This window comes from Oculina patagonica, chromosome 8, assembly GCF_052425735.1.
Source record: "Oculina patagonica isolate OP01 chromosome 8, crgOcupat, whole genome shotgun sequence".
In the NCBI taxonomy this organism is placed as follows: Eukaryota; Metazoa; Cnidaria; class Anthozoa; order Scleractinia; family Oculinidae; genus Oculina; species Oculina patagonica.
Genome location: NC_135765.1, coordinates 14,053,494 through 14,070,054, shown reverse-complemented (window position 1 = coordinate 14,070,054; position 16,561 = coordinate 14,053,494). Strand labels below are relative to the sequence as shown.

Genomic DNA, 16,561 nt, shown 5'->3' with positions numbered 1-16,561 from the left:
TTTTAAAACTTAATGTCCAGCCTGAATTAATTGTCATATTTTTTTTCCTGCCAAAATCCGTGTTTCTTAGATAATATGTCGATGTATCAAGAAGAGTCGAAAACTTTCTTTGTGTTCATTCAAACAACCATTAACTTAAAACTTGTCCCTATCAACAGCGTGGTTGTCATGCGAAATGAAGAATGTATCTTCAAATTGAATATACATTTGAGAGCCTTCGTAGTAGGTATTTTGCACCATTAACAGCCGCTAAAGAGCATAAATTTTCAAGGACGAGAACTGGTAAGTTTAGTTTTTAAGGTCAATCTCCGTTAAGGCGTCGTTCTTTACCATAATAGTCAGGATAGGCGGACTTTTGCATCAGCTAGGTTTAGTATTTCAACCGATTTGATGACTATTTTAGTATCTTACACTGTTCAGTGGTTTCAAACTAGTAACAATAACAAGATTATCGAGTGTATACGATAAGCCAAGTGTTTAAAAATTTCGCATGTAGGTCTAAATTTGTTATCACAAGCAAGATCGCCGTTTTGAATACTTGATGCAGCAGTTTATATGTTAAATAATTTCTCTCTTGGTCTTTCATTGGGTTTGTGTTTGTCTCGAGCATAGCTTATTGTCCTCACAGCAGGCAACAGCAATAGCGCAGGCTTAGTATGGAGCGTCAGTTGTTCAGGCCGTGTTCACAAAGTGTTGTAATTATTGTCTTCGGTAGGGCAGTATATTATTGTATCTTTCTCCATCAAAGTGTGTCAGACGGTTCCCGGCAAATTCTCGGGAAAAGTGTGAAAATGCTGAGGGTTATTTGCGTCTCACTAGCATAGCTGCATCCCTTCCAAAAGGATTAGCAATACGCCGTTAAGACGCTTCAAGGTTTCTTCAGTGAACGCCGGAATAATAACTCAGTAGGCTTTCTTTATTTATCACTGAGCTTGACTGATCCAAGTTTACAATAAGGTTTCTCAAAGGAGCTTCCCCTGACCTCCCCCAGGCGCTTAACGTAGTCAGGCAATCGATTATATTGAGGAAAGAAGTACTCTGGATAATAAAAGAACGAGGTACTCTAGATAATAAAACGAAATCACATGATAAATTGTTCAAGCGAAAAGTTCTAGCTACGTTTCTTCATTTTTTACCCTTGAAATACGACAGTTAAAACGTTATCTAAAACTAACAAAGGTCTATACAACACCCCATCTGCATCCGGGCTTTTTGAACTGTACCTGAAAGTATGCATGCTACTAAAAGTGAGAGGCCCATTTAAAATAGTCGTTAATAGAATGTCATGGCATTATCAAGTAGGCATGTACCGGACAAGAATAAAGGAAACTTCTAAGAGGTATTGTTGTTATATGTGTCACCAAATTCTCGTAATTATCATAAAAAGAATGTATATGAAAATAAGTAAGGAGAATTTAAAAAATTCCGATCTTGGTGTTGAAAAAGTTGACAACACGCAGTTACTTAAGCGATCACTAGAGTGCTGACATGTGGAAAAGAGAAATATTAGAAATTGCTGAACAAACTCTGTAACGATGTGGTACGCTAATAAAATGAGCTTAAATGGACTGAAGGTCATATGTTTTTGTGCTTAACAAAAAAAATCGCAAATTGCCAAGTTTTTATGCTTTTTAGCAGGGACATGTTACAGTGACATGTCCCCTCGTATGTGCCGATTCATTTTTAGTCCGTGCAACACGGACCTGAGTTTTTTGTATTGTTACGCAGAGACGAGACCGCCCACCTCACCCCCATGTGAACAAAACTTTCTGATCCGTGCATGTTGTCGCTGCATGCTACATGTTGCTGCGACCTGTCCCTGAAACATGAATCCTCTCGTTTTACAACCCTTCAGAGCAGAAACATTCATTATGGAAAAACAATTCATTATAGAAAAACCAGCCTAAGTGATCATAACATTGATAAAATGAGTCCGTCAGTCAGTTATTTAGTCAGCCAGACAGTCAGACAGTCGATCAATCAACCAAGCCTTCGCAATCTTGCGCAAACTTTCCGCACGAAATATAAAGATGAGAAAAGAGGGATAAAAAATATTGGCTAATTGCAGTGACGTTTTCCTGAAAAGGAACTAACGAAAATTAAGCTTTCAGATTGAGACGAGCTTTCTTGTGTCAAAAATATTTATAGTCACATTGAGAATGCTCCGTTTCTTTACAGACAACCACTCTCCAAGGATAACCCGAGATGAGAGGCTTGTGGATCTTTTTGATATTGGGGATGGCACAAGGAGAAGAACATTTGGAGTTCGACACATCTGAGACCACGTAAGGACTTTAAGGACTTTTATACCCAATTAAATGTTTAAATGTAAAAGGGTGTGCGACGAAGAGAAATCTTTTTAAGAAGCACGACATTAGTCGTCAGTCAAGAGGGAGAAGGTATAGCGAGACCCAAAAATTAAGAAAAAATAAAGGAACAATTTTAACCTTACCTGCTCCTTTTTCGTGGAAGGGCACCGAGGGAGGGCATTTTGGACAATTTTGTTCGGTAAGGTTATATTACCTTAGGGCATAATTAATCATTGTAATGAATAGATTCTGAATCATTTGGTATTCATCACTTATTTTATAGGGGAATCTTTGTTTAAATATATTTGCCTCATTCGCATAAGTGCTTCACTTTCTGATCGAGCTACAAAAAGTATCAATTCTAAATATTGAAAGAACATGGTATGATTAACTTTCGCTATAAATTTGAGCCCGATGTTTTAAATACTTTTTCTGTGACGCAGGGTGGAAAACTCGATATTTTACAAAGAATGTAAGGGCTCATTAGCGCTTTTGCCACCCAGAAATTTTGCAGTTTTTAAAAGCTTATACAGTCAACTCTCTCTTAACGGACACCTCTATAAGACGGACACCTCCATAAGACGGACACCTGGTTATGGTCCCTGCCGTTTTTCAGTCATTTTACTGTAACAAAACTCTCTGTAAGACGGACACCTCTTTAAGACGGACAACGGACACTTTGAAACCGCTAACGGACACGCACAAAAAGTTATTTTTTAGTGAATAATACTTCAAACATGGTATCGACATAATTATATCATAGTAAGTCAGCGCCTTTAGAATACCAAACTTAACAAAAACAATCCACTATAACGTATTACTTCTCTGTGCATGGGCACCAAAGGGGTAGTTTTATACTTACAGTATTACCGCTTGTAATGAGCAAAAGAATCGAATTCTGATATTTTTGTTCCACTTTTTAGAATTTGCTAAACTAAGCGACTTAAAACAGACGTGTATCCGTTGTGCATAGCCGTTAAGCTTTATCATCTCAAAATTTCTGGTGTCAGGTTACCTCAACTCTCTATAAGGCGGACACCTCTCTAAGACGGACAGTTGGGGCCGGTCCCGACGGTGTCCGTCTTAGAGAGAGTTGACTGTATCTCCTTGAATATTGCACGCAAATAGTTGAAATTTTTAATTTGCTGATTATTAAGTTTCAAAAGCTCTTTAAGTTTCTGAAGTCAATTTGTATATAGCATGATGTCTTCTCTACGCAAAGTCGTATGCTAATGAGGCAAAATGTAAAATATGACGTCAGCAAAGTTCGCCCTATAACTTTGAGAACTCGAGGCTACCTGGATTTCACCAAAAAGCAAATTGCCCAATGAAGCCAGTTAATTTAATAATTTGGACAGCACAATTAATCATGCATTTTTTTTCTTTTTTTAGCATTTTCTCTGCATCCATTGAATGTTCACCGACGTATACATCCACGGACAAAATCGAGTGCAAGTTTCACTTAAATAACAACGACCAGCAAGACTATTCTGTGTTAAAATGGCGCACACCGCTGGATAAAATGACCTCTGATTGCCTGACTGCCAGTTGCAATGGGACGAAGTTACAATATGATGGTGTTTACATGAAGCGCAGTACTCCAGGCCCTGATCAGTTCTTGCTCGTTGGAGCTGGAGAAACTCTGTCATCGACGTTTGATGTGTCCGATGCATACGATATGACTGAGGCTGGAATGTACTCTATAAAAATGGACAGTAATATAGAATATACAGTAGGTAGTGTTAAGGGTGTGAGCGATCCTAGCAAACAAATCCAGACAAAAATTGTTGGTCTCTCTTCGCCTGTAGTAAGTTTTCAAGTTGTTGGAAGAAGTTCCTCCAAAAGAACCTTGGGACAAAAAGCACGCTCCCTTGAAAAAAGAAATCAATTTCCCGCAGATGATTTATCGAAGGGGTCTTTGGAAGACGGGGTTTTCCGAAAACGGGGTCAAAGCTCGAGCACGCCTCGAGATCCTGTTATAAGACGAGGACCCAAAGCGCAGAAAAAAGCAACAAAACTAGCTCATAGGGTTGCCTTCGATCATATGAAATCTGCCATACAAGATCTCCAAAACAATCACGATCGGGTCGAAACGTGGTTTGGGATAGGTCGTGTAAGTAATGCCATCAAAGTTTTTAAGACCATGGGGGAGATATTAGGAAAGGACAGGATTAAGTATGTTTTTGGTGGAAAGTATTGTGACAGCGACACATTTGGGTACACTTTTCATGGAACTCGAAAAATCTTCTTGTGTAAAAGCTATGAGAGAGCAGAAACGCTCTCTGGGTTTGACAGCAAAGTGGGAATTTTAACGCACGAGTTAAGCCACGCTTTAACTTACACTGACGACCGAGTGTATGGTCAGTCAGCCTGTAAAAAACTAGCTAAGAAATCACCACACCTTGCTGTCAAAAATGCTGACAACTATGAATATTTTGTGGAAAGCAAAGAAGATAATTAAGCAACGTTGTCAATTTGACCACTGATTTTAGGTAATGACTATAACATTGGATAGCTACGAATATTTATGAGCCCCTGTTAGGGGTTTAAGGGATGAGGGATAAAAGCTTTGGTAATTTTAGGAATAAGGCGTAACTGACCTCAAAATTATTGGGTTAAAATCGCAACGTTTATTGTAAAGGGGTGTGTTGATCGGTTATGTAAATGGGTAATTTTATTGAGAGTGTTTAAACAAAATTCGAGCTAAAAAGATCAAAATCATTGAACGCGACTTAACGTTTCCATCATAAACTGAACCAATTCGTTCTCAAGCAGCAAACTTAATTAAAAAAAAATGTCAACTGTCTGCAGAAAATCGTACATTGTCAGACATGTATTACACAAGCCATTTTTCTCCGGGCCTTAACTTTTGCAATTTTTTTCTGACTTCTCACGATGCATTTCGTGTTTCTTTTGGCTGTTCCTTGTTCCTACTTCTAAATTAGGAGTACAGACTACAGCCTTTTACGGCCTGAACGACTGATTATCGACCACTATAAATAACTGATTTCGGCAGAGTTGAATCCCCCCCCCCCCCCCCCTCCTTTAAATTATTGTTAGCAGCGAGTATTTCGGTTTGATTTGGTGCTGGTAATAATATTATGCTCTTTTAAGGTGGTTGTCTGTAGTTTCCAATTTTTTTTTTTTTTTTTGGATAAAAGCTTAGGATGTGACCATTCGGAGGAAACAATTCAGTTGTACCTTCATGTGGTACTGTTTGTTTTGTACCACTTTAATACTCTTAACTTTAAGATACTCTCTCGCAGGGATAGATTTTTTTTGCTTTTATGATGCACAGAATAAGAAAATGCTTTCTTTCTTTACATTTGTCCCTTTTGTCTTCATTGCATTTTTCATTTTTCGTAAAGATGGCGAAGAACGAATCTCAAGGTTAGGGCTCAAACAGGAGCCTGCTTTCAAGCGATGTTTTTAAGCCCTTCTCTAAACAGACAAAAAGACCTTCCATCTTAGGATTTGAATAAAAATCCATTTTATTCATGATCAAGACCTTTAAACCAACAAAGCAACAGATGACATGTTTTTAAAAATCTGCTGGTCTTATTTTCATATCGGATCTCTTGGCGGAGTAGTAGTCTCCCTTCCAGCGACCCCAGTTGATGCCATCAGCGTGTGATTTGTGAGGACCATGATGGTAAAGCCCATTCAGGTTTGCTTCGCGACAGTTTGTGTACCACCATCCTCCTTTAAAAGTTAGGGCGCAGTGACGGGAATCTGAGTCATTATCTCGATCTTTTGTCGAAAAGGGAGCGCCACGCTGATAAGCAAAAGAGTCACCAGCAGTTCCTGAGTAAAAAAAAATGACAAGGTGTTAGGTAAATAATGGGCACTTGACGCTTACTATACATGAGCCTAAGTTCAAGAAGACATTCTCTTCGCTGCAATGGACAAAAGAATAGCAAAACAGAATTTAAAAGAAAATGAATGAAAAATGATGTTGATATTAATCCGCTCTGCCGTATCAAAGGGCCCTGTGTAGCAAACGGTCATATAAATTAGTACAAAATAACACCTTGTTGGAGGAAGCTACGCTCTGGGACATCTCAAACAAAGACAAGTCAAGCATTACTGGTTGAAGTCGCTTTGTTTTGAATGTCCCAGCACATTGCTTGCCCTCCAGCAAGGTGTTATTCCCATGAGACTATTAGCTGCAAAGTGCCCATCCCGCTCCAATATTTCAAACTGCATCGATAATAAAGTTTAACACATAAATTGTTTATTAGTAAACTTCCGAATTCACTTTTGTTACTAACCAGAGTAAGTCCCAAGGCTAAGTTGGTACTTGGCTCTCTCACTAGCTACAGCAAACATGTCATAATCAGCATAGGCAGTCTTTCCTGCGATGTCTTCCAGTTCTACACGAATCTTGTTTCTTGTGTTAGTCAACCGGTGCATCTTGTCCAACCCAAGCCAGAACTCGCCATTCAGGTTGCCAAAGCCACGTTTGTAGTCTGCCCAACCGAGGTAAAAATCAACGGAGCCGTCCAATCTCTTCTGAATCACTGTCCACCCTCCACCGGCTGTTTTCTGGTCACAGTAAACATCAAAAGGGTCGCCATCGTCTGGGTTGATGGTGTACACACCACTGATTCTTTCACCAGATTTGTACAGGTCAGCACAGTTTCTCGCGAGAGCTGAAACAAAGCAGTTTTTAAAAACAATTAAGGTTTTGATTTCTCTTCAAGCAGCTGAACTAATCACGTATCAAAAGGCACGTCTTCCTTTAATAATGGCTCGTTTTCTTTTCATGCGTAAATACTAGGATGACATTTCTTATATTTTTTTTTCATCCACGGCTTACGTATTTCGTAAAGAGGCAACACGAATCACCCAACTTACACTCGCGCGCTTATGTAAAATAATGTTCTGCTATCCGGTTGTTACAACAACAAAGCGGAAGTTGATGCCTATCAAGCTGTCTATACTTAGCTTTCCATTAACATTTTGCATTGGCATAAACGTTGTCGAAATGCCTCAGTTTTAATTGTTTTTTTTTACCGCCTAAGAAGTCTTAATCAAAATCTTGGCAAGTTGACGAAGAAATAGGACAGCTCCGAAATCGTCAAGTAATGAAATCGACCTCTACGCCGCTAATCGAAACGAAATAATAACAATAAAATAAAATTCCTGAGTTGATGATGCCGAGGAAACAGCGTACGGCTTAACAATTATGCTGTCATGAAATCGCCGCTGGTACTGTCAATAGTAATATAACATACATCAATACCCGTGCGGCTAAAGTAACGTAAATGACGTTTGCAACCGTAAAGTCTGTCAGCCAAAGAATTGAAAAAAAAAATCGTTATAGGTTAAGTATTTCAGTACCTGAAATCTCCCTGTTTGAATGATGACATAAAGGGGTATAATCTCTTTATTTTGATAAGAATCATTTGACTAGAAAAAATTTCCACTGCGAGTATTTTTAAACGAAAGAAAAATTATAATCTCACCAGTTTTGTTTCCTTTAGCTGCCTTGAGTTCTCTGATGTCTTGTTGTACTTCAGACAGCTGACCTTGTACTGCTTGCAATAAGTGCACAACTGTTTTGCAATCGATGTCGCCATGCGAGCCTGAGTGGTAGTTGTTGATGACGGTATTACCGAATCTTGTCGCTGTCGTCTCTACGCCCTTTTGCGCCGATGTTTTAGGAACTTTGGAAACGTTAGTGCTCGCTGCGAAGACCGCTACGAACAAAATTCCTAACACGAACGCCTTAACAACGAATTTCATCATTTTGGATAAACCTGTCGTCGACAATGGTAGCTTAAAATTTGTCTCCCTAAATGATGTTACTTATATGTTGTAGTTTTTTCTTGTTTCTTATGACAATATTTAGAAGACCGCGTCTAAACTGCGACCAAACGCAATCCATACATTATTGTTACGAATAAAGGTCATGATCAGTATATTTATTTTCAGTCGCAATTATTTACTTTTGTTACTGTCTAACATGAGTGCCACGAGAAGACAGAGATGACGCATTTTAACAAACAGTGATTTTCACCTAATTATTTAAAAAAATATAACGACAAAAAAAATAAATTCATTGATAGCGACACGTTTCGTAGTCGCGTTTTCAGCCGAAGCTTCATTATTGGAATCTGACATGAAATGGTGTATGTGAACTGACGATGTCCGGACCCAGTAACCGATTTATTGATTATAGAACCTTCAGGGATGGAAGTCGTATAGTCGAAACATGGCGTCAATATTTTAGATTTGTTTTCATGCCAATGTTGGAACACAGCGTTTTTTCTTTCAAACTCAGACAACTTAGAGGAAAGTTTAGCTATTATTAGATTACTTTCGAATTACTTTACAGAGAATGTGTATACATTTGTCTGGCTTTCGACTGTGGAAACAAAACGAACAAAGAATGTATCTATGTATGCGTAAAGAATATTTGAAAAGTCATCGAGTAAATCAATTTTGGAACGATTATGAATAATTATTCAATAGAACGAGCCGCGAAGCAGCGAGCTATCCTCCACTATTTCACAAAATGACATCAAAAGACGATCGCGCTGGGCAAAGAGTCGTATTACGAATTATTCAACAGTTGGTTTATAATAGTGTGCTTTGCACAGCACGGAAGTTCATTAAGCCGAAAACTGAAACGGAAAAAAATCTCGAGAGAAACGACAAGAGGATACAAAGTTGTCAAAGTTGAGGTCAAGTAACGACAGCAACAATGTCACTGCAGCCAAAGCGACCAGAACGTGAAGAATCACCCTGGAAGAATGCAAAGCGCATTGTCGATTCCAAGCAGGCTCTATAAACAACAGTTCTAATGCGAATTTTTTGAAAAGCATGGATTAGACGAAAGAAGAATGTATACAGATAACAGTTCCTTGTTTCACTGTGGAATCCCATATCATATCATAACAGCTTATCAGCCCCGCTCTTCGTTACTCAGTTTGGTACGCTAACTTTTCACAAGTGTTGTATGGTCGACCTAGAACTGCCAAATTATGTTGGGAAGCATAGGGCAAGCTTTATCAGTTTGGCTTTTATTGATACGGTGCTTTTAAAGAAAGTGCATGTAACACGAAACTGATCATAAATCACATGACGAAGAATTATATCAATGACATAATAAGTTTATACAAGAGAAAATTTTCTCTTGGTTTATATCTATCGGACAGTTGAATGCACGCCGTCATACACGTACGCGATCGACGCAAGCGGTTAATCTAAAAAGATGACTTTCGCTCATGTGGCGTTCTGTTGGAGCATTTTGTTCATAACAGCCTCTATAACGAGAACTAATGCTTTAAATTCTACACAATCGGTGCAAAATGACAAAGCGACGACAGTTGTTCCAGCGGATGACAAATGCAGTATTATAGTGAATGGCGACTATTATGCTGGGCCGAACAGGGAAATTAAAACCATTCTACGGGGAATTCAAGCACAGCTTTCTGAGATGCAAGAACAAATCCGAGAAATTCAAAAAGAAAACGGGAACAAGACAGGTAAGAGAGAAAGAATATTCAAAACTGCAATTTTGTTTCACGCAATATGAAATGATTGAAATGATTCACCAAACCATGAAAACTAAGCTCGCCAACAAGGATCAAGCAACGCATCTTAAAACTCAAATTGCTCATCTCGCACAAAATTATATCTCTTCTTATCATCCTACTCCTCATGACATCAAGAAACATCGCATTCTTCGGAACATTAAGAACAATAGGAACATTATCATCCTAAAGCCAGACAAAGGAAACAGAGTTGTCATTATGGACCGTAACGTATATAATGATTGTTGTCTTAATATTCTTAGTGATCAGTCTAAGTTTAAACGTCTTGATAAGGACCCTACTTTACGTAGGGAAGGTAAGCTTCAACGCTTTCTTAGGGATCTTAAGTCTAAAGGCTGCTTAGATGAGAAGACATATCGTGATATCTATCCTACAGGGTCACTACCTGCTAGGTTTTACGGCCTTCCCAAATTACACAAACAACGGGAAGCTAATTCTCTTCCACCTTTTAGACCCATCGTTTCATCAATAGGGGCTTACAATTATAAATTAGCTAAGTATTTAGTATCTATTCTTAGTCCATATATTCCTGATAAATATACTACGCAAGATTCTTTATCTTTTGTTCAGGAGTTTCAAAATATTAGATCATACGACAAGTTTCTTATTTCATTTGATGTACAAAGTTTATTTACTAATATCCCTCTTGAGGAGACTATAAATATTGCAGTCAATACTATCTTCAAACATAATCCTGATTTTCCCATTAGTAAGGTTAGTCTTAAAAAGTTGTTTTTATTTGCTACTTCTCATACCCATTTTTTATTCAATGGTTGTTTTTATGATCAAATTGATGGGGTGGCTATGGGCTCCCCTTTGGCTCCTATCTTAGCTAACTTGTTTATGGGTTTCCATGAGGAACAGTGGTTAAATAATTATAAAGACTCCCCTATCTTATTTTACCGTAGATATGTCGATGGCACCTTTTGTGTATTTAACAATGAGCAAGATGCCATGTTATTTTTAGATTACCTTAATACCAGACATCCTAACATAAGATTTACATTTGAAAAGCAGTTAGAGGGTAAATTACCTTTCTTAGATATTTGCGGGCCCCTCTTGGGCCCGCAACCCTAATCTTGACAGTGACCAGCGGATTGCGTTTTACGCGTGCGCGCCACGTTTATAAACCGAATAGAGAAGCGGAAGTTGAAATTTTTTTGTTCTTCCACTAAGCACGATCGGAATGCGAAAATGTGTCAATCACGACAGTTTGTCGTAACACCGGAAGAGAAAAATCTGTTCTCCAAGAACGAATGCGAAAAATAAGTTAATCTCTTAACAGCTTGTCGCATAAGATCTAAACCTTCTGTCACATGGAAGGCGTTATGTGTTGCTTATTGTCGAGAAATTCGTTATAACACTGACAACATAGCGAGTTTACCGACTGAGAAAAATTCACATCCCGATCAGTTCACACCGCGTGCTCGATTACAATTCCCAAATCGACAATCAAAAGATAACTTTGATCGGTTCGCGGCAATAAGCAAAATTATAAACATGCATTCCCGTTACTTGGAATAATTGTCTTTTGTCCATTTTATCATTTATTTATCGACACAGATAAATTACGGGAAAGCGAATGATTCCAACAACGGTTATTGTCGAGAAATTCGTTATAACACTTACAACATAGCGAGTTTACCGACAGAGAAAAATCACATCTCAATTCACACTGCACCGCAAAATCCTTGCGTGACGCGTTACTCAGAATAATTGTCTTTTGTCCATTTTATCATTCAGTCATTTAAGTTATCGGCACTGCCTACCAGTACCTTGTCTATGTGCGTCAAGGCCCGCACTTTTTAACCTGTGGTTACCACTAGTTTAGTAGATAACTCTTCTCCTATTTGTACCATGTCTATATATCATAAGAAAACCTACACTGGTCTTCTTACTAATTACTTTAGTTTTACTTCATTTAAGTATGAAATAGGTTTAATTCATACCTTAGTTGACAGAGCTTTTAAAATCAATAACTCTAATTCGGGTTTTCGCAAAGATCTCGCTAAATTAACAGAAACTCTTAAACGTAACTCATTTCCCTCCCACATAATTGACAAAATCATTAAACGTTATCTAGGTAATGTTAGACTTAATTCCTCTAGTGATGTTAGTATTAGTAATTCTAACAACACTAGCACTCGCTATTTCAAACTACCTTTCATCGGCAATGTATCTAATATAACCCAGATAACAATTAAACAGTTATCTAGGCGTTTTTGCAGCGACTTAAACATCAAGTTAGTTTTTTCCTCTTTTAAAATAAAGAATTTCTTCAGTTTTAAAGATCCCATTCCTGATGCTATTAGATCCTCTGTTGTTTATCAATTTACTTGTGCGGGATGTACCTCCAGTTATATTGGCGAGACTTCCCGTCATTTTTCAACAAGGATCAAAGAGCATACTTTAACTGACAAAAATTCACATGTTTTTAAACACCTTAACAGTTCATCTAATTGCAAAAATTTATACACATCTGATTGCTTTAAAATTTTGGATTCTGCTCAAACCGTTTATTTTCTTAAATTAAAAGAGGCCTTTTACATTAATAGTTTAAAACCAGATTTAAACACTCAAGTGCAGCATGTCAACACCTTTTTATTTTAATCTTTTGTTCTATTAGTAACGGCCTAAAGCTCACACTGTGAGTAATTACTGTTCTAGACAGTACCAGACAGTACCTGCCACTTTGTAACGGCTTTACCATTATCTTTTGTTATTGTAATTTTACTTTGTATACATTTCTATTTTTGTATTTGTAGCTTGGGTATATATATAGCCCTAGATTTTAAATTCTCAATAAACTGAAGATGGCATAAGTCATGCCGAAACATGTCTTTAAAAAGTTGTTTCGTGTTTTTAAAATTAGTAATATGCATAAAGCTTTAACTATTTTTACATCGGCATGAAACTTCAGCTTTGTCTTAATCGGCAAGCTCACGTAAACTGCAGTGTAAAGCGTTTCCATGGAGGCCATATTGACTCAAACAATAGAAATGTTTTGCACACGAAGAGAACTTATCGTCTAAAAGACTGGAAATTTATTTCATCATCAATATGACTGGGGAGACCTCAGAAGTGCAAAGACGCTTTATACCCGATAGGTAGATAATCTTGCTTGTTCGGTTAAAGGCCAAAATAATTGAACATTAAACACAAATTAGAAATAGTCGGCTCTAGTACATTGTATGATTAAACGAAAAACAGTTCTATTAAAAGAATTTGGTGCTGACGTATACAAACGCCGAAGTTCTAAAAACACGAAACACGTGAGAGTGAACATGTTTTTGAAGATAAGTAATTTCAAACTTTTTGTAAAGTCACGTTTTGCTAAATTTCGCTAGCTAGATGATCATTTGCAACACGTGGGGTCGTGCATGTTTTATTTTTCTCTCCTTTTCATCTTCATTTGAATTAAAAGAAAAACAGTTTCATTAAAAACAAACTGCCTCTGTATGTGCAAACGCCGAAGATGTGAAAAACGCGAACTCAAGCACGTGAAAGTGAACATGTTGTAAAGATCAGTGATTTCTGACATGTTTTAAAGATAAGTAATTGAAATCCGACCCTTTATATAAAGTACTGTCTTTTCTTGCCACTTCGTAAATCTATATCTAGGTCTCAGTTTCTAGCTACTTGAAAATTCTCGCCTTTTTCATTCGTAGTACTAAGTAAACCCAACTCTCAACCCGAGTCGTATGCGTATGTTACTGAATTACTGAATACACGGCAGGCACAACACAGAAAAGTTTCGTGAACACACTCAGTTAAAGCGAGCGATAGCTTCTTCAAAGATTTTTTTCCGGCTGTGACAATATGTTTGTCGTTCATTTTCTTGAGAAAACAAGTTGTTTCCTTGTTGCTTGCTTCTGATATCCCCTATAATTCACGTGGAATTCACCCATGTTATGGTTTTCACAGGACTTGAGTATACATGTATCGTTCCTCTCTATAACAGACAATGCCATTCAGGAAAAGAAAAATGCCTGACTAGTAATTTTCCCATTGATCTGAAATTATTTTAAAAAAGAAAATAATTAATGCAACGAGGAATTCCCTCATTGTTCTCGAGCTGGTGTAACATTTGTTGTTTTTACAGCCGTGATGAGAAGCTGTGCTGACGTGTACAAATCTGGTGAAAGAATCAGTGGTGTGTACACCATCAAACCAGATGATGGCGATCCTTTCGATGTTTACTGTGACTAGAAAACAGCCGGTGGAGGGTGGACAGTGATTCAAAAGAGATTGGACGGCTCGGTTGATTTTTACCGCGGTTGGACAGATTACAAACGTGGCTTTGGCAACCTGAATGGCGAGTTCTGGCTTGGGAATGACAAAATGCACAGGCTTACTACGATAGAACGAAAAAGAATTCGTATAGAACTGGAAGACACTCAAGGGAACACTGCTTATGCTGATTACGACATGTTTGCTGTAGCGAGTGAGAGAGCCAAGTACCAACTGAGTCTTGGGACATACTCCGGTAAGTGAATTTAATTGATACTATTTACTTCTATGTGTAGACCCTCGGAGGCACTTGACGATAAAAAGAAAATGACAACACGGCAATGATCTTTGCTCCATTTAGCCTAGATTCTACTCTGTTGTGCTCACTTCGAACACTTTCCGCCAAGATGTCTCGACACGAGACCCGACTGCTATTACTCGGTACACAGGATTTTGCACGTTATGCTTCTGTTTCCCAACTAAAAATGTTACTAACATGCTCGAATAATGCTTAATGCTTTTGCCTCACTAAAATGCTTGGAAAAATGCTAGCATAATGTAAAAAGGCCTACCTGGCTACCGTCGGTTACTGAGCCTAACCATGCCTGATTAGGCGTTCAACATTCGACAAAACTGGGTTGGCTTTTTTTGCGGTCATTTACCGAGGTTAAATATGGCGTTTTCGCGATTAAAATGTTTACACTGGCATCAGGTAGATTAAAAAAACCTAGGTAAACACCTCTGCTGGAAACACGGGCTCAGCCTCATGCATTCAGAAGAAAACTCCACGAACCCATCATTTGCAATATTCTTTTCATTTGTTATTCTCTACTCAGGAACTGCTGGTGACTCCTTTGCTTATCAGCGTGGTGGTCCTTTTTCGACCAAAGATCAAGATAATGACCTAGACTCCCGTCACTGCGCCGTAACTTTTAAAGGAGGATGGTGGTACACAAACTGTCGCCATGCAAACCTGAATGGTTTTTATCATCACGGTCATCACTCATCCAAGGCTGATGGTATCAACTGGCATCATTGGAAGGGAGACAACTATTCCGCCAAGAGATCTGAAATGAAAATAAGACCAGCAGATTTTTGAAATCTCTAATAATAGATTTAATTTAAATGTTTCGTAGATGGAATTTTTTTTTTGTCTTTTGAGAGAGGAGGGTCGAAAGAGTAGAAATTGCCACGAGTTATGCAGGTCTCCGTTCTGAACTCCACGCTCTCATCATCTGCGTAGAGTAAAAAAGACAAAAATGAAAATAAAGTTAAAAAGTAAAGATTAGTATTTTAATTAAACGCCGGATGAAATTCAGCTTTCATGAGAGCATGGAGAGAGCAGAATTATGCCTCCAGCTACCAAAAGTGCGGTCCAGGTTTGAAAATTGAAAAATTATGAATCTCCAAATTTGCACTTATTGCAAAACAAACAGCACCACATCGAATTACTACTCAGGAGAGCTAATTTCAGTGGTGACACACAGGTATTAGCATTTTCAACCATATAGTCGAAGGTTAGAACCACGTTCTACAGCCTTTTTTCGAATTTTAGTTTTTAAGCTGTAATTTTAACTTTTAGCGTGTAACGTTCATTCATTTTTTAGGCGGTGACACCTATATGTTGTCGCCCGTGGACGCGCAATGTTACGATTACTCTAACCGAGTAGCACTGGGAACTATGCACTTTGATTGTTTACTCAGTTTCGGTACGCCATCTTTGATTGTCATGAGTATGAATCAACTTAGAGAGTCCATCATGCAAAACGCGTTTGATTTCTACAGTAAAACGGAGGTTTGGGGTCAAGAGAGAATGATGTACTGGATAATTGTGAGCTCGCTTACAGAACTTTTTAGCCATTGTACGTGTATTCGTCAAAATCGGCATACGCGATAAGAATTTGACAAGTGAAGGCCGGTTAGTGTCATAGCTTTTGAGACCGTTCCAGTATACAAAGGCCAACCGATGGCAGTATCTTGATTAGATCACAAAGGTGAGCTATCTGATCTTTGTTTGTTTTGACGTGCATTGTTATAGATAATAATGTAAGTTTAGGTTAATGTTATTTCCTCTTTCCTTCGCGACTCGCCATCTTCCTTTTTCTGCATTTGATAATATTTATCTCAAGCCATTAAAAATAAAACAGTGACGGTATCCGTATTCCTATTTGTACGAGAAGCCAGAATTCTAAAAGAATTTCTACCCAGTTGCTGATTTAGCTGATCTAAAATGTTTTGTTTGATAAGTTGCATAAATACACGTAAGTGATTCTTGTTAGCGCGCGGGATTGACTTGATTACATTTCAATACGAAAATGTCACACAATCTTCAGTATCGACTTGGTGTGGAAATCAATCCTGGGCCTTTCTGTTGCCAAATGATGAAGTTCAAAATAATTAAATGTGCTTATTTTATTATACTGAACGTATGTAATGCATTGCAAGTTCGTTTTGTAGTTA

At 38.0% G+C, this 16,561-nt stretch overlaps 3 protein-coding genes across 3 annotated transcripts; 2 read left to right on the top strand and 1 right to left on the bottom strand.

Moving 5' to 3' along the window:
* Positions 1-211: 211 nt before the first annotated feature.
* LOC144662689 (extracellular protease-like) lies at positions 212-5,150 on the top strand. Its single transcript, XM_078523548.1, has 3 exons — positions 212-282; positions 2,179-2,285; positions 3,702-5,150. The coding sequence occupies exons 2-3, from the start codon at positions 2,206-2,208 to the stop codon at positions 4,768-4,770; spliced, it is 1,149 nt and encodes a 382-aa protein (XP_078379674.1). The 5' UTR covers positions 212-282; positions 2,179-2,205; the 3' UTR covers positions 4,771-5,150.
* A 630-nt stretch (positions 5,151-5,780) lies between these two features.
* On the bottom strand, positions 5,781-8,133 carry LOC144663885 (microfibril-associated glycoprotein 4-like). The gene is made up of 3 exons (XM_078524972.1): positions 7,778-8,133; positions 6,581-6,961; positions 5,781-6,113 (listed from the first exon to the last, which is right to left on the bottom strand). Exons 1-3 carry the CDS (start codon positions 8,058-8,060, stop codon positions 5,851-5,853), a joined length of 927 nt encoding a protein of 308 aa, XP_078381098.1. The 5' UTR covers positions 8,061-8,133; the 3' UTR covers positions 5,781-5,850.
* A 1,346-nt stretch (positions 8,134-9,479) lies between these two features.
* Positions 9,480-16,561, top strand: LOC144663892 (techylectin-5B-like). The gene is made up of 3 exons (XM_078524977.1): positions 9,480-9,802; positions 13,974-14,357; positions 14,938-16,561. Exons 2-3 carry the CDS (start codon positions 14,213-14,215, stop codon positions 15,198-15,200), a joined length of 408 nt encoding a protein of 135 aa, XP_078381103.1. The 5' UTR covers positions 9,480-9,802; positions 13,974-14,212; the 3' UTR covers positions 15,201-16,561.

What these genes read in the sequence shown, in the direction of transcription:
- LOC144663892 (XM_078524977.1), top strand. Translation starts at nt 14,213, where the DNA reads ATGCACAGGCTTACTACGATAGAACGAAAAAGAATTCGTATAGAACTG. An exon ending in GAGTCTTGGGACATACTCCG is followed by an intron (nt 14,358 to 14,937) that starts GTAAGTGAATTT and finishes TTCTCTACTCAG; the next exon opens with GAACTGCTGGTGACTCCTTT.
- LOC144663885 (XM_078524972.1), bottom strand. Translation starts at nt 8,060, where the DNA reads ATGATGAAATTCGTTGTTAAGGCGTTCGTGTTAGGAATTTTGTTCGTA. An exon ending in AGCTAAAGGAAACAAAACTG is followed by an intron (nt 6,962 to 7,777) that starts GTGAGATTATAA and finishes GCTTTGTTTCAG; the next exon opens with CTCTCGCGAGAAACTGTGCT. An exon ending in TAGCCTTGGGACTTACTCTG is followed by an intron (nt 6,114 to 6,580) that starts GTTAGTAACAAA and finishes TTTTTTACTCAG; the next exon opens with GAACTGCTGGTGACTCTTTT.
- LOC144662689 (XM_078523548.1), top strand. Translation starts at nt 2,206, where the DNA reads ATGAGAGGCTTGTGGATCTTTTTGATATTGGGGATGGCACAAGGAGAA. An exon ending in TTCGACACATCTGAGACCAC is followed by an intron (nt 2,286 to 3,701) that starts GTAAGGACTTTA and finishes TTCTTTTTTTAG; the next exon opens with CATTTTCTCTGCATCCATTG.